Below are 21,746 nucleotides of genomic sequence, written 5' to 3'. Positions count from 1 at the left end.
TGACTCGTGGTGACATCTGCCCCTCCCTCGGGGCTGTCAACGGAAGGTATTCTCAGCTCCAGGCTCCCCTCTTCCCTTAAATCCCGGGGCCGGGCCACGGACGCCAGGGCAGTCTGATGCCCCAGACCAATCCCAGTTGGGTGAGTTGCTTAAAGAAGAGTCGGGCTCCCTCCCTGTAGGGGGTGGAGGGTGTCGCGCGATGAGGTGCAGATGTGGGTGGCAGAGCAAGCAGCCCCTCCCACTGAATTTCCACCTCTGCCAACTGGCAAAGGGTGGTGGTGGAGGGGCGTGGGTCTTCTTTCTTGGCGGCGCCAGGGTGGGGAAGGGAGGGTCCCGTTGGCACGCGGGCGAGGGTCAGGGCCGGGGCTCAACTCGCGCTGGTTTTGCGTTTCTTGGTGCGGCTGGCTTCTCGGTCCCCCGTGTCCCCGGCTGGCGGGGTCCCACCGGATGGGAGAGGTGCCAGGAGGTGGGGGCATTCGGCCTGGGCCACGGTCCAGGCCCAGAGGCTCATCTCTACCCGGTGAGGAGTCCAGTCGGCCTCAGCATCGACTTGGAAAGAAGCAGTGGGGGATAAGCTTCTCAAGGGCAGAGATCGGATCTCCCACTTCTATTGAACTCTCCCAAATGCTTAGTGGTCACAATCGATGATAATTATGGTATTTAAGCGTTTACTATTGTGCCAGGCACCGAACTAAGCGCTGGGGTGGATACAAGCCAATCAGGTTGGACACAGTCCCTGTCCCGTGTAGGGCTCAGAATCTTAATCCCCATTTTACAGATGAGGTACCTGGGGCCTGAGAAGTGAAGTGTCTTGCCCAAGGCCCCATGGCAGACAAGTGGCGGAGCGGGGATTAGAACCCAGATCCTTCTGACTCCCAGGCGTGTGCTCTATCCCCTATGCCACGCTGCTTAGTAGAGCAGACCGGCAGCTCCTCAAGCGCAGGGACTGGGTCTACTCGATTGTAATCTCCCAAGCGCTTAGCACAGGGATCTGACTGACGGAGGGATGCCGGTAGAGCTAAGGCTCGTGGGACGGGCAGCGGGGGCCGCCCCGCCCTCTCTGGCATCCCGGACCTCTCTTACCAGAGCCAGAGCCTGGGGCCCACCCCCCAGCCCTTCCCTCCCACGCGGCCGCATCCCGCTTTCTCCCCGCTCGTGCCGACTCCGGCTCCCTCAGCCGACGGTCCCGCGCCCCCGCCGACTCCCCCCGGGCTCTCTGCGCAGATGCCCCCTCGACCTGAGCGCCACCCCACCCTCCGCCCGGTCCTCACCTTGGTTGAGCCTCCTGGCTCGGGCCCGGATCTCGCCCAGGTAGCGGGTGTAGTGCTTGAGGGTGTACTGGATCGGGGAGAGGCCGGGCACGGCCGCCACCGCCTCATCAGCCATGAAGGCCACGGAATCCGGAGCGCCGGCGGTCAGGATTGCTGAGCAGGGGAGGGGGAGCGGCCGTCACTCCACAGCCCTCCCCTCCTCTCTCCAAAGGAGCCGGGGCCCATCTCTTGTCCGGGTCGGGAAGCCCGTTGGAAGCCTCTCACGCACTCTCCCTTGCCCAAGGGCTCGGGCGAGAGAGGCGTCTGAGAGATGGGAGCGGCTGCCTTGCACCCCTCCGGTGGTGCCCAGCTGGCTCTGAACCCGGTGCCTCCTCCCTCCCCCAGCCACTGCTCTGAAGGTCTCTCTCCCCCCCAGGATGCCATCCTTTACCCGAGGCGGTGGCTGGGCCCACGGCTTTGAGCTTGCTCAGTTCAGTGATGGCGGCCTCTACGTCGGGCAGGAGGCCAAAGGCTGCCCTGGTGCACCGCTCCACCGTCTCACTGGGGTTGGTGGCCACCAGCTGCTGCAGGCGGGGGCGGAACGTACCCCTCTGGAGGAGAGAGGCAAGACCCTCTGTATAAGAGTTGCAAGCATGGCATTTGTTCCGCGCTTACTACGTGCCAGGCACTGTTCTAAGCAATGAACGGGGGGGTGAGGGCAGAGGGACGCCCCTCTGAATGGAGGAGAGAGGGAAGACCCTCTGAACGGGGAGGGGGAGGACAGAGGGACGACCCTCTGGATGGAGGAGAGGGGGAACAGCATGACATAGTGGATAGAGAATGGGCCTGTGAGTCAGAAGGTCATGGGTTCTAATCCCAGACCCACCACTTGTCTGCTGTGGAACCCTGGGCAAGTCACTTTACTTTTCATTCCCTCAATTACCTCATCTGTAAAATGGGGATTGAGCCTGTGAGCCCCTTATGGGATAGGGACTGTATCCAACTTGATTTTCTTGTATCCACCCCAGAGTTTAGTACAGTGCCTGCCACATAATAAGCACTTAACGCATGCCCTCGTCATTTTTATGGAAAGGAGGGGGGTGAGCACAGGGGGCAGCTCCTTGTTTTCTTCCAGGTACTTCCCTCCTTCCCTGATGTTTCCCTGAGGACCCAGCCCTCTCCAGTCTCAGGAGAAGCCCTGCATCTTCTCGGGCCCAGGACATGGACTGGCTGAACCGGCCCAAACTGGCTTTGACCTACCAGGCTGCGGGTGAGGGGTAGTGATAATAATAATAATTCTGGTAATGGTTAAGCGCTTACTATGTGCCAGGCACGGTACTCGGCCCTGGGGCGGCTACCCCAAATTGGGTTGGACGCAGTCCATGTCCCACAAGGGGCTCACCGTCTCAATCCCCATTTTACAAACGAGGTAACTGAGGCACAGAGAAGTGAAGTGACTTGCCGCCAGGGCCGGGATTAGAACTCACGACCTGCTGACTCCCAGGCCCGGGCTCTACCCATTATACCACGTTGCGGCGGCTCATTCATTCAATGGTATTTATGGAGCGCTTACTATGTGCAGAGCGCTGGACTAAGCGCTTGGAACGTACAATTCGGCAACAGATAGCGATAATCCCTGCCCACTGACGGGTTTACGGTCTAATCGGGGGAGGGAGACAGACAAAGAAGCCACCCCCAACCCCAACTATGGACATTTATTTCCCCGGGCGGCCACGGCCACCACCCGCTCGGCCACCTGCCCAAAGTCACTCAGGTCGCTCCAGCCTCTTTCCGGGGTGGAACAGAAGTTCTCGTTCGGTTTGGCCGGTGTCCAGGATGTGTCGGAGGTCGAGCTGGGCCGCGCCTGGGCTGCGGGGGCTTCTGCAGGGCCTGAAACCTGCTCGCCGCCCTCCCGCCCCCCCGGACACGCAGCTCGGCTTACCGCCAGCTTCCAGGCCATCAGCCTCACCAGCTCATCCCGCGTCAGGTGCTTTTCCCTCCGCCCCGCAATTGCTGCCGGCAGCTCCTCTTGATACCTGCAGCCAGAATTCGGGGGTGGGGAGAGAGATGGGGGCAACTCACTGTGGGGTTGGGGGGGGAACCTCAGCTGCCTGCCAGGGCCCTTTCGCGGTAAGAAGGGAAGCAGCTTGGCCTAGCGGATAGAGCGTGGGCCTGGGAGTCGGAAAGTCATGGGTTCTAATCCCCGCTTCGCCGCTCGTCTGCTGGGCGGCCTCGGGCAAGTCGCTTAGGTTCCCCGTGCCTGTTACCTCATGTGTGACTGTGGGCAAGTCACTTGACTTCTCTGGGCCTCAGTGACCTCATCCGTCAAATGGGGATGAAGTCTGAGCCTCACGTGGGACAACCCGATGACCCTGCATCTCCCCCAGCGCTTAGCACAGTGCTCTGCACGTCGTAAGCGCTTAACCCATACCAACATTATTAGCTGTAAAAGGGGGATGAAGCCTGTGAGTCCCAAGTGGGCCACGGGACTGTGTCCAACCCGCTTTGCTTGTAGTAATAATAATAATAATGTTAATAATAATTCAATAAATACTATTGAATGAACGTTGGTATGGGTTAAGCGCTTACTCCGTGCAGAGCACTGTTCCGAGCGCTGGGGAAGAGAGAAGGAAATGAGACGGCGTCCTGGTGCAAAGAGGCCGGGTGTGGGCGTCGGCGGTGGCGGGTTCCAATCCCGCTGCGGGCCGGTGGGCAAGTCCCTCGGCTGGCCCGCGCCTCGGTGAGCGTGTGTGTCCCTCACCATCGGTCGAGCGCGGGCAGGCCGGTCCGCTTGCCGCCGCGGCCGCCGACGGCCTCCCCGTAGGCTCGCAGGGCCGCCCTCCAGGGCTCGGGGGCCTCGCAGGCGAACAGCTGGGCCATGGCGAGGCTCCCCCCCCCACCCTCCACCCTCCACCCTCCACCCCCGCCGCGCGCGCGCGCGCGCCCTCCCGGAGCTCCCATGGGTCGGCGCCCCTCGCGCCCGCCCTCGCGCTCCGCCCCTCGCGCCCCATCCCCCCCCGGGCCGCGCGCGCTCTCCACCCCCCTCGGGCCCCCATGGGTCGGCGCTCCTCGCGCCCCGCCCCTCGCGCCCGCCCTCGCGCCCGCCCCTCGCGCCCCATCCCCCCCCGGGCCGCGCGCGCTCTCCACCCCCCTCGGGCCCCCATGGGTCGGCGCTCCTCGCGCCCGCCCTCGCGCCCCGCCCCTCGCGCCCCGCCCCTCGCGCCCCGCCCCTCGCGCCCCGCCCCTCGCGCCCCGCCCCTCGCGCCCCGCCCCTCGCGCCCCGCCCCTCGCGCCCTCCCTCCACCTCGGGCCCCCATGGGTCGCCCGCCCCTGGCGCCGCGGGGCGTGGCTCCGGGCGGAAGTTCCGGTTGTGCGGTGACGGCGCGCGGAGGCGGGCGGGGCGGGCGGGAGCGGGAGCCGGGGCCCCCCAGAGCGGGCCGCCCCGCCATGAAGGGGAAGGAGGAGAAGGAGGGCGGCGGCGGCGGCGGCGGAGGAGGCGGCGGAGGAGGAGGAGGAGGAGGGCGGGCGGGCGCGGGGGGCGGAGGGGCGGGCAGCCCGGAGAAGAGCCCCACCGCCCAGGAGCTGAAGGAGCAGGGGAACCGCCTCTTCGTGGGCCGCAAGTACCCGGAGGCCGCCGCCTGCTACAGCAAGGCCATCGTGAGTGCGCCCACGGGGACGCCCCCGACCCCCGGCCCCCGGCCCCGTCGGCTCGCCGCCCTCCTCCTCCTCCTCCTCCTCCCCTCCCTCCCGGGGGAGCGGCCCGGATGCCCGCGGGGCCGGGGCGACCGCGCCGAGCCGGGCACGGATGAATCGGAGTTGCCAAGCCGGGGGAAGGGAGGGGAGCGGCGCGGAAGGACCGTCCCCGCCATCCCCAGGACACGAACACCCCCGGGCGGGACCTCTTGGGCCTTGCCGGATTCGTTCAGTCCTATTCCTGGAGCGCTCACGGGGTGCAGAGCATTGCACTCTGCGCTTGGAAACTAGGATGCATTCGATCGCGTTTCTTGAGCGCTCACTCTGTGCGGAGCCTTGCGCTACGCGCTTGGAAACTAGCATGCATTCGATCGCGTTTCTTGAGCCCTCACTCTGTGCAGAGCACTGCACTGTGCGCTGGCAAACTACGATGCATTCGATCGCATTTCTGGAGCTCTCACTATGTGCAGGGCACTGCACTGTGCCCTTGGAAACTGCGATGCACGCGATCGCATTTCTTGAGCACTCACGGTGTGCAGAGCACTTGCACTACGCGCTTGGAAACTACAGTGCATTCGATTGCACTTCTTGAGCGCTCACGGTGTGCAGACCACTGTACTACGCGCTTGGAAACTACGATGTATGCGATCGCATTGCTTGCGCGCTCACTGTGTGCAGAGCACTGCACTACGGGCTTGGAAACTACGATGCATTCGATCGCACTTCTTGAGCGCTCACGGTGTGCAGAGCATCGCACTATGCGCTTGGAAACTACGCTGCATTCGATCTAATTTCTTGAGCGCTTACGGTGTGCACAGTACTGCACTACGCGCTTGCAAACTGCGATGCATTCACTCTAATTTCTTGAGCGCTTAGTGTGCAGAGCACTGCGCTATGGGCTTGGAAACTACGATGCATTCGATCGCATTTCATGAGCGCTTACGGTGTGCACAGCAATGCTCTACGCGCTTGGAAACTACGATGCATTCGATCGTGTTTCTTGAGCGCTTACGGTGTGCACAGCACTGCACTCTGCGCTTGGAAAGTACAGTTGGGCATCAGGTAGGGACAGTCCCCACCCAGATCTCCCCAAGGGGCAGAGGCCCGGCGGCCCCCGGCTGGGAGACCACTAAGGAGCCCCCACCCCCGGAGGGAAGGCTTCGAGGCCTCCTGTCTGAAGCAGGGGCAGGTGGTCTCCGGCGATGGGGAGGAGAGGGAGCCCGGCCCCTTGCCGGGCCAAGTGGCCATCGCCCCCGCGGCCCCCGGACGGCGGCCGGGCCGGAGCCCCCCACCCGGCCCTGAAAGCCCAGAGCTCGGCCGTGGCGCCCTCCGGAAGAGGCAGCCGACGGGATGGCTCCGGGGACCTCGAGCGGGGGCCGGAGTTGGCGATGGGCGTCTGACCCCAGGCGCCCGCCGGGGCCGAGGAGCCCAGGCTGGCGTGGACCCTGAGGAGGAGGAGGGAGAGGCATCGGCCGGGGCGGCACCCCAGCCCCCCTCCGTCTGGATGCTGGCACCGGGCCTTGGGGGCCCTTGGGCAGTTGGTTGTAGTCACCGCCCTGTAGTCCAGCAGCCCCCCGGGGGAGGCCGAGCCCAACGGACTCGACCCCAGCGGGCGCGGCCCTGCCCACGTCCGGCGGGAATCGCCCACCCCCACTCCCGTGGACCCCCGAGGTCCCTCGCCCGTCCCCCGCCCCCGCGGGTGGTGTCCCCCCCCGCAGCTCGGGTCTCCCCCGGCCCCGGAGCTGTAGGCGAGTCTGAGTCTGCAGGGCCAACGTGGTCTCCCACCCAGGCTCCCGGGGCCCGGCGGCCGGGCCAGCGAGCGGGAGGGCGGGCAGCCCCGCCTGATGGTTTTTTCCCCGATGCAGCTTGTGTTGACATCCGGAAGGGTCAGCCATCTGCCCGTCTCCCACAGCTGCCAACCGGGCCCGGGGCCCCTCAGGCCGAGCTGCTTGGTGAAGGCAGGCAGTCGGGCTCAGGGGCAGCCTCGGGGGGCCAAACGGGGACGGGGGACGGGCAAGACGTGGCCTGGGGCGGGGCTTCCCGGAAGCCTCCGCCGAGCAGGTCTTCCAGCTCCGACACCCTCCCGCGCCAGTCAGTCGACAAATATTCCAGCGGCTCCCGCCTCCCTCCCCCGTTCCCCGCCCATCTCGTGCAGACCGCACGCCTGGGCAGAGAGACCCGTGGGCAGCGGCCCTGCACACCGGCGCCCAGACCAGAGGGGGCCACCCGGCGCGGCCGAGAGGTGCCGCCTTCCCGGGTGGGAGGGGAACGCGTCGAGGGAACGCGTCGAGGGCTCGCCCGGGGCAGCTGAAGAGGACGAGCGGCCCGGGTTGGGGGGTGGTCAGGACGCCTAGGCTCTGGTCCCGCGTCGGCCATCGACGCTGCCGTGTGGCCGTGGGGAGTCCGAGTGCCCTCTCGGGGCGTTAGCGCGGGGTCGGTCGTGTCCCTCTCCCGGGCCTCGGGACGGATTGAAGCTTGAAGAGGTGCCGGAGGCGGGGCGGGGGGCCCGGGCGGGCGGGCGGGCGCGCCGCGTGCCCCATGGTGCTGAGGCCGCCCCCCCTCGCCCCTCCCTCTTTCCAGACCCGAAATCCCCTGGTGGCCGTGTATTACACCAATCGGGCCCTGTGCCACCTGAAGATGCAGCAGCACGACAAGGCGCTGGCCGACTGCAAACGGGCACTGGAGCTGGACGGCCAGTCCGTCAAGGCCCACTTCTTCCTGGGCCAGTGCCAGCTGGAGATGGAGAGCTACGACGAGGCCATCGCCAACCTGCAGCGAGGTCAGTCCGGCCCCCGCCCCGCCCACCCCGCCAAGCAGTGGCCTTTCCCCGGTGCCCACCGCGGGCAGGGCGCTTGGGAGAGGACAGAAGAGTCAGCAGACCCGAGGGCCGGCCTCCTGGGGCTCACCGTCGAGCAGGGGAGACGGACGCCGGAATCAAGTCCGGCTAGGGGGAAGTAACGGCTTAAAGATCCGGATGTGTTTTCGCAGGTCCCCGTAGAACTTAGACGTCCTCGTAGGAATTTATTGATCGTTGGTGGTGCGCAGAGCGTTGAACTCTGCGCCCGGGAGAGGATTCAGGTGGCCTGGAAGTTGGGGGCTATCGATCAGGATAAGTTAATCGGGAAAGGTGGCCCGGAGGGAGGTGGGTTTTCGAAAGGACTTCGGAGGGCAGCGGTCTGGCGGATGTGAAGGGGGAGGGCGTGAGCGAGGGGTCGGCCGAAGGAGAGATGAGACCGAGGCCCGCTCAGTAGGTTGGCTGGGGAGGAATGAAGAGTGTGAGCTGGGGTGCAGTGGGAGAGGAGCGAGACTGAGGAGGAGGGAGAGCGCTGACGGAGCGCCTTACAGCTGGGAGGGTGGGTGTCATTTATTCAATCATTCGGTCGTGTTTATTGAACGCGTGCAGAGTGCTGTACCGAGCGCTTGCAACGTACAGTTCGGCAACAGACAGAGACGATCCCTGCCCGACGACGGGCTCACGGTCTAGAAGGGGACGGACGGACAGCAAAACAGCTGGCGTGCGATCAGGGCGGGGTAGACGGGCAGATGTACGCCGGACGGGGCTTGAGCAGACGGAGCCGGACGCCGGGGCGAAGCCTGGCCTGGACCGGAGGGGCCGGAAGCAGGGAGGTTAGCGAGGAGGGTGGAGCGGGGGTCCCACCCTGGCCCCCGCCCCGGTCCCCCGCAGCCTACAACCTGGCCAAGGAGCAGCGGCTCAACTTCGGGGACGACATCCCCAGCGCCCTGCGCCTCGCCAAGAAGAAGCGCTGGAACAGCATCGAGGAGAGGCGCATCCACCAGGAGAACGAGCTGCACTCTTATCTCACCAAGCTGATCATGGCGGAGCGCCAGCGGTGAGCGCCTGGGAGCGGACGGTGGAGGCGGGGGCGCCGGGGGCCGGGGCACCGGGAGGGCGCAGCGAGCCCCCGGAGGGATCCTGCCCCTGGCCGGCGGAGACGAGGGTGCCCGGAGAGACCCCGCCCCCCGCCCCCCGCCCCAGCCCGGCCCCCTCGGCTTGCCGCCCCCCCAGGGAATTGGAGGAGTGCAGGCAGAGCCAGGAGGAGGAGGAGGAGGAAGAGGAGGAGGAGAGCAGCGCGGAGGAGAGCCGGGGCCGGGCTCAGCTGGCCAGCATCGAAGCCAAACACGTGAGGCAGCCCCACGCGGCCACCCCCGCAGTGTGTATCCATCCCGGCCGGCCGGGGCAGGGGCGGGGGAAGCCGGGGTGGGGGGCCTGGGACTCGGGCCTGGCCGGGGGCGCCCCAGGAGGACGGCCTAGGGCCCCCCCCTCCCCCCGTCGCCCCGAGCCGGGCTCGGTGCCCGTCTCGGGTGGCGGAGCCGGCGAGGCCTGGGAGCCGCGGGCGTCACCACCTCGGCCCCAGCCCGCGACGGCCTCGACGGGGCGCCGCGCCGCCCGGGCCGGGTCGGGATGGTGTCGGGGCCGAGGCCCCTCCGTGAGGCAGGCGGTTTCCGTGACAGGATAAGTACCTGGCCGACATGGACGAGCTGTTCTCGCAGGTGGACGAGAAGAGGAAGGTGAGAGGGGGCGCGGGGCAGAGGGGGCTGGGGGGCAGAGCTCTGGCCCCGGGGGGCCCGGCGAACCAGGCTGAGCGGGGCCTTTCTGGGCGGCGGGGCAGAAGCGAGACATCCCCGACTACCTGTGTGGGAAGATCAGCTTCGAGTTGATGCGGGAGCCCTGCATCACCCCCAGCGGCATCACCTACGACCGCAAAGACATCGAGGAGCACCTGCAGGTGAGGGTCCCGGGCCGGGGTGGGGGGTGGAGGGGGACGGCGGCTGGGGAGGGCCGGGCTCCGGACCCCGGCTCCTCTGTCTCCCCTCAGCGCGTGGGCCACTTTGATCCCGTGACCCGGAGCCCCCTGACCCAGGAACAGCTCATCCCCAACCTGGCCATGAAGGAGGTGATCGACGCCTTCGTGTCAGAGAACGGTTGGGTGGAAGATTATTGAGGGGCCCCTCTCGGGGAAGGCGGGGGTGGGCCGGAACCCGCCTCACCGTCTGTCTGTCGGCCAGCCCCCGGCCCCTTCTCCGCCGGGCTCGGGCGGCATCTCGGCTTCTCACCAGCTCTGGCCCCCCGGGGCGGGCGGGCGGATGGATGGACGGACAGGGGTCCTCCCGGCCCCGCCCTGTGCGGGACCCTGCCTGGGCCAAGGGAGATGGGGAATTTGGGAGGGGAAGGAAGGCCCTCCGGGGGCCACGGCCTGGGGGCGGGCTCTTCCACCTCACCGTCTGTGTACATAGCGTGTGTGCGCGTGTGTTTGTGTGAGAGTGAGTTGGGGGTGTGTGTGGGGGGGTGTGAGTGTGTGTCTTACCGGCTTCTGTAAATAGTTGGTTCCTGGAGCCCCAGTTGAGGGGCCCCCCGCCCTCCACACCTCCGCCCCGAGGGGCAGTCCCAACCTCCCAGCCTGACTCCTTGCCCCATCCCACCCTGGGCCTGGGGCTGCATGTGGTGGAGGAAAGGGTGCTCCTGGGGCAATAAAGTCTGTGAGCAATATTCACCTGAGCTGATGTCTGCCCTCTGTCCACTTCCTTCCCCCTCACCTTTCCTCCCTGGGATCGGCTCTGCCCCAGGGTGAGGGGCGGCAGGGGGCTGGACTCGGTGACCCGGGGGGAAAGGTTACGTCGGACGCGCTCCCCCCCCCCCCCAACATCCACGGACACAGGAAGGCAAGGTGGCTGCCGCCAATCTTAATTCTTCATTTGACAGAGAGGGAAGCGGTAACCCCCTGCCCCCGGGCCCCCCCTCCCCGCACCCTAGGCCAAGAAGGTGGAGATGAAGACGCTGGTGTCCAGATTCAGGGTAGCATGCCACCAGCGGTCTGGGAAATACAGCACCTGCGGGCCGGCACGGGGAGCACAGGTCAGGGCGGCGGGGCCGGGGGGGGGGGGGGCCCCGGTCGCGGCCCACACGGCCCGTCAAGGCGCCGGCCCCGTGCTCACCTCGCCCGGGCGGATGGTGCACTCCAGGGGCCGCGCCCCGGCCGGCAGCCTCGGGTAGGTGTCCAGCAGCCACGACAGGGTGGTGCGGTCGGGATGGAAGTCGGGGGTCTCCTCCGGGGGATACAGGAACCAGCGCTGCCGGGACGGCGGCGGGTCGGCCCCGGGCCCCGCCGCCTCCCCCGCCCCCCCGGCCCCGGCCCCCGCCCCCCGCCTCACCTTTCGGCCGAAGATCACCTCCGAGTAGCCGGGCCCGTGCCAGTGGAAGGGCACCCCGGAGCCGGCCCCTGGGGGGGGGGGAGGGGGATCGGGTCGGCACGCGGGCGAAGGCGGGCCCCCGGCGCGCCCGTTCCCGCGGGGGCACTGACCTGCGATCCCGAAGCTGTAGGCCGCCGTGGTGCCCGGGAGCCGGAACGGGGGCGGCAGGTAGCGCCGCAGCAGCGGCCCCCACTCGGTGAGGTTATTGTCGCCGAAGAAGTACAGCGTCTCTGCGGGAAGCGGGGGTGGGGGGCGGTTAAAGAGGCAGGGGGGAGGTGGGGGGTCCGTCCGGGTCGGGGTGGCACTCACCGCTGCCCAGGGCCTGCGGGTCCTGAGGCCGCAGCAGGTGACGCACGTACTCCCGGAAAGGCAGGTCCACTGCGGGGAAGGACGGGGGGCTGGGACCGGGGACCGGACCCCTGGTCCGGGCCTCCCGGGGGGGCGGGGCGGGGAGGGGGGCCGGGCCCTCACCTTTCTGGTAGGAGTAGGTGTTGGCCGTGCTCAGGCGCACCGGGCGCTCTCCAAACGCCGCCAGCAACCGGTCCCTGGAGCAGAGGTCCCGGAACAGCTGGGGGAGAGGGGGGACGGCGGGGGACGGCGAGGGTCGGCGGGGCCGCCCTCCCGGACCCCCCCGCCCCTCGCCCCCCCAAGCCCGGGACGCACCGAATTGTCCGTGAGCCCCTGCAGGATGACCGGCTTGGAGAAGGCGTACCTGCAAGGGGACGACACGGCAGCCGGACGCCGGCGGCTTCCCTCCCCGCCGCCCTCCCTTTCCCTCCCCTCCCCGCTCCGCCCCGGCCCGCCCGGGCCCCCGCACCGCACCGCACCGCACCGCACGCACCGGTGGACGAACTCGGAGAAGGTGAGGTCGACCCTGCGCTCCACCGTGCAGCGCTCCTCCTCGGCCAGCAACGGCGGACCGTCCTGCTGCCTGGCGGAGGCGGCGGGGTCAAGTCCGTCCGCCCCCCCCCCCCCCGCTCCCCCCAGCCGCCGCACAGGCCTCAGTTTCCCCTTCCCGCACTGACCAGCCGCCGGCGGAGGGCTGGGCCGCGGGCCCCGCCGCCCTCAGGAGCCACAGCACGAGCGCCGCCGGCCAGCGCGCCCCGCCCCGCCGAGGCCGGGCCCCCGCCATGCCGCCGCCGCCGCCCGGGAACTACAAGTCCCAGCGGCCCCCGCGCGCCGCCGGGCCCGCCATTGGCCGCCGGGCGGCGTTGCCCCGGAGACGCCTCCGGCCGCCGGAAGTGCCGGCCCCGAACGGCGTCCGCCCGCGCCCCGCCTCCCGCGTTCCGGCCCTCCAGGGAAGCCCCGCCGACTCCACAGCGCCGCTGGGGCCGCCCGCCTTTATTGGACCCCACAGCACACACATCCACGCGCGGACTCCCCCGTGCGTCCGTCCGTCCGTGCGTCCGTGCGTCGCCCACCCCCCGGGGGTCCTCCCCGCCGGGCTCAGGTGTATTCGCAGAGGTGTCCGCAGCCCGTCGGGCAGTGGGAGCTGGTCTCCAGCCACTTCATGATGTGCCGCAGGTGCCCGCCGTGGCTGCAGCCCTGGCACCACACGAACAGCCCCTTCACCACGTGGTGGCACACGGCGCACGTGCTGGCGCACTGACGACACCTGCGACGGCAGCGACGGTCAACCCGGGGCGCCGGGCCGGACCCCGTCGGGGGGCCCGCCGGGCCTCTCCGTCCCCGGCCCGAGGAGGGGTGAGTCTTTCGGCCCGGGTGGAGCGAAAGCTCCCGCTGGGCGGCCGGGGAACGCGGCCCGCGTTTCCGTCGGAGCGGCCCGAGGGCCCGGCCCGCCGCCGTTCCGCTCTACCGGGGATTTTCACGTAGGTCGGCGTCCGGCCACTCTGTGGTGCCGGCCTCTCCCAAGCGCTCACTACGGCGCTCGGCGCCCCGAATAATATGGCGCCCGCGGCTACTACTCGGCACCCCGCCCCAAGCCCGGGAGACGCCCTCCACCTGGGAAAGCGCACCTCGATGAAGCCGGGCCCCGGTCCCGCCCCGTGGGTGCCGGCCGGCCCTGCCCGGTGGGTCGCCCGACCTCCCTCCCCACCCCCTGCCGTCTCCCAGAGGGCCCGGCCCCCCCCCCCCCCACCTACCTGTCGCAGATCCAGCCCTTGTTGCTCATGGGCCGCTTGCAGTTGCTGCAGTTGATATGCAGGGTGGTGGAGGCCTGGTTCAGGCCGGTGATGGCCCGGCAGGTGCTCAGCTTAATGACTTGATTGGAGACGTTCCAGAGCCGGAAGCGCTGCAGCAGGTCGATGTAGGAGGTGTACCAGTGCTCCTGGGGGGACGGGAGGGGACGAGTCGGGGCGTAGCCCAGTGCTCCCCCGGGGGGAGGGGCCGGGGACGAGAGGGGCGCGGCCCAGCGGTCCCAAGGCGGCGGGGACGGGGGCAGGTGGGGCGAGGGGCGGATGAAAGTTTTCAGCGGGTTCGGAGCCGCCCCGGGCCCGCAGGTTCCCGGCTCTCCCCGTTCTCCCCACCCCGCGCCCGGGGAAGCAGGGGAGGTGGGAGGTGGCGTGAGCACCTGGGTCTGTTCGTCGATCTCTTTGCGGACGCGCTCGCCCAGCGCGATGAGCACGGAGGCGGCGGTCTGCACGTCGCCCTGCGCGGCGTAGAAGCGCAGCATGGCGCGGACGGTGGGGCTGAAGAAGTCCGGGGGCAGGCGGCTCTCGTACAGGGCGTGGGAGATGGATATGAGCGAGAAGGATTCCACGGGCGTCAGGGACACCGTCTCCGCCTCGTTGCCGCTGACGTGGGGCGAGTCGGCCTTGTCCTGCAGGTGGTCCGGCCCGGCCGGGTTGTCCACGATCTCGTGACGCAGCGGGAAGGCCTCCTGCGGCAGCACGTACTCCGCCTCCTCCCCTGAGCCCGGCGGGCAGCGGCCCCCGGTCAGAGCGCGGCCGGGACCCCGGGACCCCTCCCCCTGCCCCGGAGCCGCCCCCCCCCGCGTCCCCCTCTCCCCAACTCACCGGGGGCATTCTCGTGATCCATCAGGTACAGCTCGTCCTCATCCCCGTCCACATCTCCCAGCAGGTAGTCGGCGGGGACGTCGCTGCCTTCCGTCTCTTCGTTTTCTGCTTCGGCAGAGGCCGGGGGAGGCGGGGGGACAAATGAGCGCGGTGGGCGCCTGCCCTCGGCAGCGGGCACCGCCCCGTGGCAATAGTGGTATGTACTGAGCCCCGCCCCGGGGGCGGAGTGTTGCGTGTGGGAGTGCCACATCTCGGAGAAGCGCCGCAAGCCTTGGGCGCAGGCCGCTTCCAGTCAAACGGGGCAGCGGGCTTCGAGGTATTACAGAGAGAGCGATCGCTCCCTTCCTGAGCCGCCCCCTCCGCCCGTGGGGCAGAGACCAGGGCGGTCTGGGGACCCCGGGCCTCCCCTGAAGGAGCGGAGGCCCGGGGGGCTCGCGGCGCTTACCGTCGTTGGCGATGAGGGTGGTGGAAGAGTCCAGCAAGACGCTCTCGCTCCGGTTCTCCCCTTTGCTCCGGTCCAGGCGGGCCTCGCCACCCAGGCCGGCGGGCAGGTCCTTCAGGTTGAAGCTGGAGGGGGCAGAGGGTTGGCTCAGGGGCCTGTGGTAGGGAAGGGGGAGGGAGGGAGGGAGGGAGGGGGGGCGGGGAGCCCGAAGCCGTGCCGACCTAAAGCCAGGCCTCCCCGAGGTCAAGTCTGCTCTGTCCTTGGCGGTCGGGCTTTGGGGGCGGCGGGGACAGCGGGGACAGCGGTTCCTCGATGCCCACCCACCAACATGCTGCCGGAGGGGGTGGGGGGCAGGACGCCGGGAGGGGTGGGGGGGCGGGGGGGTGAGGCTGTTGGCTCCAGAGCTGCCTCGGGTATGATGCCAAGGGCCGGCAAGGAGGCGGGAGCTGGGCTGCCCAGCCGGTGGCATCACTCCAGGCCGAGCCCATCCCGGGTCCGCAGCTGGGCGGGACGGAGGCTGAGGAGGGCCTCCCTTGGGACAGGGGAGCAGGGAGGGGGTGAGGAGTAGAGGGAGGGCAGCCCGTCGACCCCTTCGAGGACCGAGACTTTGGGCTGGGGTAAGGGGCATCTTGCTGTGGACCCGAGACCTAGCCCTGCCGGTGCCTCGCCAGAGCAGAGAGAATCTGGTGGCTGTAGCCCAAGCTCGGATCTTCAGCGATAGCTTCCACTCTTCCCTCGCTCTTCTCGTCCCCGCCGGACGCGGGACGGGGGTGTCCCGGTGGGCCCGCCTGGGGCTGACCTGCTGAGGAGCGGTAGGCCGACGCTGCCCTTGCCGAGGCTGTGGCTCAAGTTGACGGAGGCGGGCCCGGGGCCGGGGGTGCTGCAGTAGATGATTCTCAGCATGGTCCACGTCTGAGCCACCTGCGGGGACGGGGTAGGGGGTGGGGGGGGTCTCACCAGATTGAGCTGACGAGCTCCCGGTCGGGCCGGGACCGGGACCGCCTTGCTCCCACCTTCCGCCCTCCACCCCCCCGAAACCAGGCTCGCCCCTGAAATGCGAGGGGCTTCCTGTGGCTCCCACAGCCCCCCCGGGTTCCCTCGAGCTGGGGAAGAGGGACCCACCCCAGCGACCCCCCGCCCGCCGGGTCTCTCGGGGCAGCAGCGTGGTCTAGCACGGTGGACACGGAGTCCGGGGGGGCCCGGACCCCGGTCTCAGCTCAGCCCCCGGCCTGGCGCCTAACCCGGGCCCGGCCTCTGCCCTCCCCGGGCCTCGGTTTCCTCCTCTGCGAATCCGAGAGAGCCACCCCCCTCTCCCCGGCTCCCGAGAGCTGCCGGGAGGGTGGCACGGGGTGGCGGCCGCCCGGCCCCACCCACCTGATTGCGGTTGAGCTCCCGGGCCACCTTGGCGTTGTGGTCGCACAGCTCGGCCAGGGGCCGGCCCGCCAGGGCGTAGCGCCGGGCGGTCTCCACGAACCAGGCCACGCCGCCGCCCCCGCCGCCCGGCTCCGTCTCGAAGACGCTCAGGGCGCTGGACGAGACGGCCTCCGACTGCTCGGCCGGATCCAGCCGGCGCTTGAAGAAGATGGGCTGGCGCCGGTCGCCCGGGTAGGGCCGGCGGCCCGCGTCGGCCGCCACCAGGGTCTCCTTGGCGGCGAAGGCCAGATCGCCGAAGAGCCCGTAGCACAGCCCCTCGGGGTTGGCCCGCTCCACCGGCTGGCTGGCGTCCTTGAAGATGTGCTGGTACAGGGTGCTGTCCTTGGAGCCCGACAGCAGGAAGTAGGGGTCGTGCGGGTGCCGCCACACGATGCCCGTGGTCACGTCGCGGTGCTCCTCGAACATGGCGGCCGGGATGTAGGGCCGCCGCACGTCCCACACGTAGATGTTGTGGTCCACCATCATGGAGCACGTGGCCAGGTGGTGCTTGCACTCGGGCCGCCACTTGACCCGGGCCACCGAGGCGATGGTCTGCACGCAGTAGATCTCCTTGGCCCGGTTGGTGCTCATGTCCCACACCTTCACCATCTTGTCGCGCCCGCCGGTGGCCAGCCAGCCCCTGCGGGAGCCGCCGCCCGGATCAGCCGCCGGAGCCACCTGCCGCCGGGAGGCACGGGGGGCCCCCAACACCCCCCCCCCCCCGCCGGGCCCGTCCCCCCCGACTCAGACCCGAGGGCTGCAGAGACTTCCCTCCCCCACCCCCTCCAGAGCGTGCTTCTCGGCCGGCCTCTTCTCTGAGGCTCTCTCGCCCTCCCTCGTCACAGATCATCCCCCGCCGTTCGATCCGGGGAGACCCGTCGGAAGCCCCAGGGGCAGCATCACGGGCACCGCCTAACGTCCACACTCTGGCGGGGAACCTGTGGTAGGGGGGAGCCCTGGGCCACTCCGGGAAGGATCTGAGGGCAGGGTGACAGGCACTGCCTGCCGCCCCAGCTCCGGAGCTGGGGCTCCAGTCTCAGGGGACCCGTGGGGGGGAGTCCCGGGCACCGCCCGCCGCCCCTCCGAAGCACGGGGCTCGGGGCTCCGGCTTCCGGGCGGCCCTTGGGTCCCGGGCCCCCCCACCCCGACCCGGCGCGCCCCACCTGTCCTCGGGGTGCCAGTCGCAGCAGAAGACGGGGCCGTTGTGGGCGGTGAACATCCTCTCGTAGCGGTCCGGCCGCCGGATGTCCCACAGCTGCACGTTGCCGTTCTCGAAGGTGGCGGCGAACGTGAAATAGTCGCGGATGCTGAACTGCACATCCCGCACGCTCTCCGACTGGCCTGCGCCCGAGAGACGGGAGGCCCTCACCCGCATGGCTCTGGGGCAGAACTCTCCGGGGCGAGGGCCCCAGGCCGGCCCCGTCCCCTCGGGGACGACCGAGAGGGCTGAACTCTGAGGGGGACCGGGACGGTTGAGGGACACGCACAGGCTGAACGGACCGCCGGTCACCCGGCAAGCCGGGGATGGAGCGGGCCTCCACCCCACCCACCAGAGTAATCGGTCGACCGGTGGCATCGAGACGGTAAGCTCGTTGCGGACAGGGATTGTGTCTGTTATACTGTTGTGTTGTGCTCTCCCAATTGCTTTGTACAGTGCTCTGCACACAGTAAGCGCTCCATAAATACAAATGAATGACTGATGCACTGAGCAATTACTGCGTGCAGACACTGTACTGAGCGCTCGGGAGAGGACAAGGAAATAGATTGGTGGATACGATCCCTGCTTCAGGGAGCTTCCAGTCTACTGTGTGCTGAGCTCTGGACTGAGTGCTCCAGAGAGGACAAAGCAATGGAGTTAGTAGCTGCCATCCCTGTCCTCGAGGCGCTTTTAAGTCGGTCCTTTGAGGGGAGGCACAGTGTCTTTTGCTTGGGTTCTACCTGACCTGGGCAGCCAGTACAGCGCCCCGTATAGAGTCTGCACGATGCTGAAACTGAGACTGATAAGAGCTTACTTCCTGCTGCCCCCACCCAGGTACCACCAGCAGACCCCTTCCTCATTCATTCAGTCGTATTTACTGAGCACTTACTGTGTGCAGAGCACTGTACTGAGCACTTGGAAAGCACAATTGGGCAACAGAGACAATCCCTACCCAACAGCGGTAGCCCCAACAGCGGGCTCACAGTCTAGAAGGGGAGAGACAGACGCCTCCGAGTCGCCGGGGGAGATGGCTGTTTAAGGCAGCAACACTGACGATGCTATTTATTAAGCGCTTCCCATTTGCTGATCTCTGGTAGGGTGCTCTGCACGCAGTAAGCGCTCAGTAACTATGACTGAGTGAATGAATGAAATTCTGGCTAATCAATCGGGAGGCTTCCCCGTCCCGCATGGGCATCACCGTCCGAGAGGAAGAACGGATCTCGAAATGCCATTTCCCACAGGAGGAAACTGAGGCCCAGAGGGGTCAAGTGACTCGCTCACGGTCACCCATCGGACCGGGAGTCGAGCCGGGGCTAGGGAAGCCGGGGCTCTTGGCTCCGAGCCCCTCGGGCTTCCCACTCCGCTGCCTCTGAGGACGGCGGAAGGCCGGCCGGGCTCGGCGACCGCCCACCTGACCGACCGACCGAGGGGGCGACTGTTGCCCGGAATGCGCGCCGCCTTCTCGTGGGGACGCCCGTCCCCTCTCACCCGAAAACGTGCTGACCGAGTCCTTCTTGCGCAGGTCAAAGCACTTCATGTAGCCGTCCTGGGAGCCGCTGAGGAGCATGTAGGCCTCGGTGGGGTGGAAGCAGACCTTGTTGACGGTGCGCCGGTGCTCCGTGAACAGCTGGTCCTGCTTGTTGCGGGACGGCTTGCCCAGGTTCCAGGTGACCACCACGCCGTTGGTGGCCGCCGTGGCCAGCAGGTTCTCGTCCATCTGGTGCCACACCACGTCGGCGCAGCTAAAGTTGAGCGAGGGCTTGCGGCCCACCCGCAGGTTCAGCTTCTCGGTGAACTGCTCCTCCTCGATGGCGAAGATCTTGAAGATGTTCCGGCCCGCCACCACCACCTGGGCGGCGGCGCGGCACACGCTGATGGCGTTGGCCGGGGCGTCCAGGTGGCAGAACATGGTCCGGCCCGTGATGGTGTTGCCCCCCAGGGCCGTGGTGACCCTGGCCATCTTCTCCATGGTTCGGCGGGGCTGGGGGGAGCGGGCGTCACGCGGTCGCCGGGGCGGGCTCCCGTCACGGGCTCGGGGGACCCCCGCAGCCGCCTCTCCAGGGTCGAGGGGCTCCCGGCGGGCGGCCGGAGCCGGGCCAGGATCCGGGTGGCGATGTCCGATTTCACCGTCTTCCTGGGTCTGGACGGCTGCGACACGTGCCTACGTGGGGTCGGTGAGATGACCGCGGAGGGGCAGGGCACGGGGTGGGGGTGGGGACTGGGGATGGGTCGGGAATGAGGGTGGGGTGGGGACCTGGTCTAGGGGTGAGGCACAGAGTGGGGGCAAGGGACGGGGGGGTGGTCAGGGAAAGAGGGCACGGGGTGGGGATCTGGCTTGGGGGGAGGCCAAGAGTGGGGGCAAGGGCTGGGGGTGGGTCAGGGACAGAGGGGATGGGGTGGGGATCTGTTGGGGGGAGGCAAAGAGTGGGGGCAAGGGGTGGGGACCTGGTCCGGGTGTGGGGCACAGAGTGGGGGCCAGGCTGGGGGTGGGGACAGGGGGTGGGGCAGGGACAGAAGGGATGGGGTGGGGATCAGGCTTGTGGGGGAGGCAAAGAGTGGGGGCAAGGGTTGGGGGGGGGGGACAGGGAGCTGGCCTGGGGGTGTCGGGGTGGGATGTGGGTCCCGTCGTGGGGAGCGGGCAGTCAGGGCAGGGGGCGGGCCGGGGGCGGCTCCCGGCGCCAATCCATCGGGCCGCAAAGGGGCTGGAGGGGGGAAAGAGAAAAACCAAACTCACCCCGACGGAAGCGACCGGTCCCAGGGGACGATGGACCCAGGCGCTCCGGACCTCGGCCGAGGACACCGGCAGCCGACGGGCGGAAGTTCGGGCCGGGCCCGCCCCCCGCCCCGCCCCCGGACCTCCCCCCGGCGGAAGAAGAATGAGTCTCTTCGCCCGCCATCCGTCCGCCAAGTCCCAGGTCTGCTCCCCTCTCTGGCTCTGCTTCTCCCCTCCACCCCCTTCCCCGTCTCTGGCTGCCGGCGCGGACGACAGAGAACAATTAATAATCGTTATGGTACTTATTAAGCCCTTACTAGGTGCCAGACGCTGCACTAAGCGCCGGGGTGGTTACAGACAAATCGAGTCGGACACTGACCCCGTCCCACGTGGGACTCCCACTCTCCATCCCCATTGCACAGATGAGGCATTTGTGCAGAGGTGCAATGACCTGCCCAAGGTCACCCGGCAGGCAAGCGGCTGAGTCAGGATCAGCCGCTTGCCAGCTGGGTGACTTTGGGCAAAGCCACTAAACGTCTCCGGGCCTCGGCCACCTCATCTGTAAAATGGGCATGGAGACCGGGAGCCCCACGTGGGACAAGCTGAGCACCTTCGTATCCTCCCCAGCGCTTAGAGCAGTGCTTGGCGCATCCTAAGCACTTCGCAGTGGAAAGAACACGGACTTTGGAGTCAGGGCTCGTGAGTTCGAATCCCAGCTCTGCCACTTGTCAGCTGTGTGACTGTGGGCAAGTCACTTAACTTCTCTGTGCCTCAGTTCCCTCATCTGTAAAATGGGGATTAAGACTGTGAGCCCCACGTGGGACAACCTGATTCCCCTGTGTTTACCCCAACGCTTAGAACAGTGCTCTGCACCTAGTAAGCGCTTAACAAATACCAACATTATTATTATTATTAACGAATGCCAGCATCATTATTATTATTCTGACTCCCAGGCCCGTGCTCTATCCACTACGCCAAGAGAAGACAGTGAAAGCTAAGTCCTGTCCTCAAGCGTCCCTCTTTGCTCCCTGCTGTCCCTCCCCACCTTTTTGAAATGGTACCTCTTAAACCCTTATTATGTGCCAAGCACCGTTCTAAGCGCTGGGGAAGATATAAGATACTCAGGTCGGACACAGACCCTGCTCCCACATGAGCTTCGTAGTCTCATTATCATCGTTATCGTCGATATTTATTGAGTGCCTGTTTTGTGTAGAGCACTGTGCTGAGCACTTGTTAAGAGTTCAGTGTAGTAGAATGGGTAGACATGTTCCCTGCAGACAGTGAGCTCATATCCTAGAGGGGGAGACAGACATTCATATAAATAAATAATTTGTAATCTGTAATTTAGAGATATGTACATATGTGGGAGTAGGAGGGAGAATGGGTATCAAATCCCCATTTAACAGTTGAGTTTGAGGCACAGAGAAGATTTGGGTTTTGGGGGCGGGGGGCTTTAATAGTATTTGTAAATGCTCACTATGTATCAACTTGGGATAGATATAAACTCAACAGTTTGGACACAGTCCATATTTTACCTGAGGCTCACAGACTTTATCACCGTTTTATCGATGAGGAAACTGAGGCACAGAGAAGTTTGTGACTTGTCCAAGGTTACACAGCAGACAAGTGGCAGGGGTCAGATTAGAACTTGGGTCCTCTGACTCACAGGCCAGTGCTCTTTCCACTAGGCAACACTACTTTTCTCTCTCCCTTCTGGTTCTCCTCCCCTCAGGATGGAGTGCTGGGTTGAGAGTTAGGAGCTGGCCTGGGGATGGATAGGAGAGAGAGACAGTGCTTATGTGTTTGTGTGTGTCTCTATGACCTTCTTGTTAGGTTTCTCTCCTCAGCTTCT

General features: G+C 67.2%; 3 protein-coding genes across 6 annotated transcripts; 1 reads left to right on the top strand and 2 right to left on the bottom strand.

Annotated features, from left to right (window-relative positions):
- Positions 1 to 61: 61 nt before the first annotated feature.
- Positions 62 to 4,154, bottom strand: LOC103167439. The gene is made up of 5 exons (XM_007661050.3): positions 4,012 to 4,154; positions 3,193 to 3,286; positions 1,702 to 1,861; positions 1,272 to 1,424; positions 62 to 549 (listed from the first exon to the last, which is right to left on the bottom strand). The coding sequence occupies exons 1-5, from the start codon at positions 4,128 to 4,130 to the stop codon at positions 368 to 370; spliced, it is 708 nt and encodes a 235-aa protein (XP_007659240.1). The 5' UTR covers positions 4,131 to 4,154; the 3' UTR covers positions 62 to 367.
- Positions 4,155 to 4,682: 528 nt separating this feature from the next.
- On the top strand, positions 4,683 to 10,461 carry STUB1 (STIP1 homology and U-box containing protein 1). Of its 2 annotated transcripts, none has more exons than XM_029049009.1 (7): positions 4,683 to 4,907; positions 7,524 to 7,722; positions 8,629 to 8,794; positions 8,971 to 9,085; positions 9,417 to 9,473; positions 9,575 to 9,691; positions 9,782 to 10,461. In XM_029049009.1, exons 1-7 carry the CDS (start codon positions 4,698 to 4,700, stop codon positions 9,905 to 9,907), a joined length of 990 nt encoding a protein of 329 aa, XP_028904842.1. In that variant the 5' UTR covers positions 4,683 to 4,697; the 3' UTR covers positions 9,908 to 10,461. The 2 variants fall into 2 exon arrangements, with proteins under 2 accessions (XP_028904842.1, XP_028904843.1); XM_029049010.1 differs by having other exon boundaries at positions 4,824 to 4,907; positions 8,971 to 9,115.
- Positions 10,462 to 10,694: 233 nt separating this feature from the next.
- On the bottom strand, positions 10,695 to 20,003 carry LOC114806072 (GATOR complex protein WDR24). Of its 3 annotated transcripts, none has more exons than XM_029049006.2 (17): positions 19,916 to 20,003; positions 18,670 to 19,342; positions 17,147 to 17,324; positions 15,945 to 16,623; positions 15,370 to 15,491; positions 14,574 to 14,695; positions 14,129 to 14,233; positions 13,684 to 14,021; positions 13,256 to 13,440; positions 11,995 to 12,084; positions 11,817 to 11,865; positions 11,625 to 11,721; positions 11,463 to 11,531; positions 11,264 to 11,383; positions 11,115 to 11,182; positions 10,899 to 11,033; positions 10,695 to 10,793 (listed from the first exon to the last, which is right to left on the bottom strand). In XM_029049006.2, exons 2-17 carry the CDS (start codon positions 19,148 to 19,150, stop codon positions 10,713 to 10,715), a joined length of 2,919 nt encoding a protein of 972 aa, XP_028904839.1. In that variant the 5' UTR covers positions 19,151 to 19,342; positions 19,916 to 20,003; the 3' UTR covers positions 10,695 to 10,712. The 3 variants fall into 3 exon arrangements, with proteins under 3 accessions (XP_028904839.1, XP_028904840.1, XP_028904841.1); XM_029049007.2 differs by having other exon boundaries at positions 10,899 to 11,006; XM_029049008.2 differs by lacking the exons at positions 10,695 to 10,793; positions 10,899 to 11,033; positions 11,115 to 11,182; ... (3 more) ...; positions 11,817 to 11,865; positions 11,995 to 12,084 and adding an exon at positions 12,467 to 12,768.
- Between the last annotated feature and the right edge of the window lie 1,743 nt (positions 20,004 to 21,746).

This window comes from Ornithorhynchus anatinus, chromosome 21, assembly GCF_004115215.2.
Source record: "Ornithorhynchus anatinus isolate Pmale09 chromosome 21, mOrnAna1.pri.v4, whole genome shotgun sequence".
NCBI lineage: Eukaryota > Metazoa > Chordata > Mammalia > Monotremata > Ornithorhynchidae > Ornithorhynchus > Ornithorhynchus anatinus.
The sequence above is the reverse complement of the archived record's forward strand: the minus strand, read 5'-3'. Positions and strand labels throughout refer to the sequence as shown.

Coding starts and splice junctions, on each gene's coding strand:
- LOC103167439 (XM_007661050.3), bottom strand. CDS start 4,130: ATGGCCCAGCTGTTCGCCTGCGAGGCCCCCGAGCCCTGGAGGGCGGCC. Junction 3,287..4,011: donor CTGCCCGCGCTCGACCGATG/GTGAGGGACACA, acceptor TTCTGGCTGCAG/GTATCAAGAGGAGCTGCCGG. Junction 1,425..1,701: donor GGGCCCAGCCACCGCCTCGG/GTAAAGGATGGC, acceptor TCCCCTGCTCAG/CAATCCTGACCGCCGGCGCT.
- STUB1 (XM_029049009.1), top strand. CDS start 4,698: ATGAAGGGGAAGGAGGAGAAGGAGGGCGGCGGCGGCGGCGGCGGAGGA. Junction 7,723..8,628: donor CATCGCCAACCTGCAGCGAG/GTCAGTCCGGCC, acceptor GGTCCCCCGCAG/CCTACAACCTGGCCAAGGAG. Junction 9,086..9,416: donor CCAGCATCGAAGCCAAACAC/GTGAGGCAGCCC, acceptor TTTCCGTGACAG/GATAAGTACCTGGCCGACAT.
- LOC114806072 (XM_029049006.2), bottom strand. CDS start 19,150: ATGGAGAAGATGGCCAGGGTCACCACGGCCCTGGGGGGCAACACCATC. Junction 14,696..15,369: donor GGCCTACCGCTCCTCAGCAG/GTCAGCCCCAGG, acceptor TGCCCCCTCCAG/CTTCAACCTGAAGGACCTGC. Junction 11,722..11,816: donor AGGGGCTCACGGACAATTCG/GTGCGTCCCGGG, acceptor CCTCTCCCCCAG/CTGTTCCGGGACCTCTGCTC.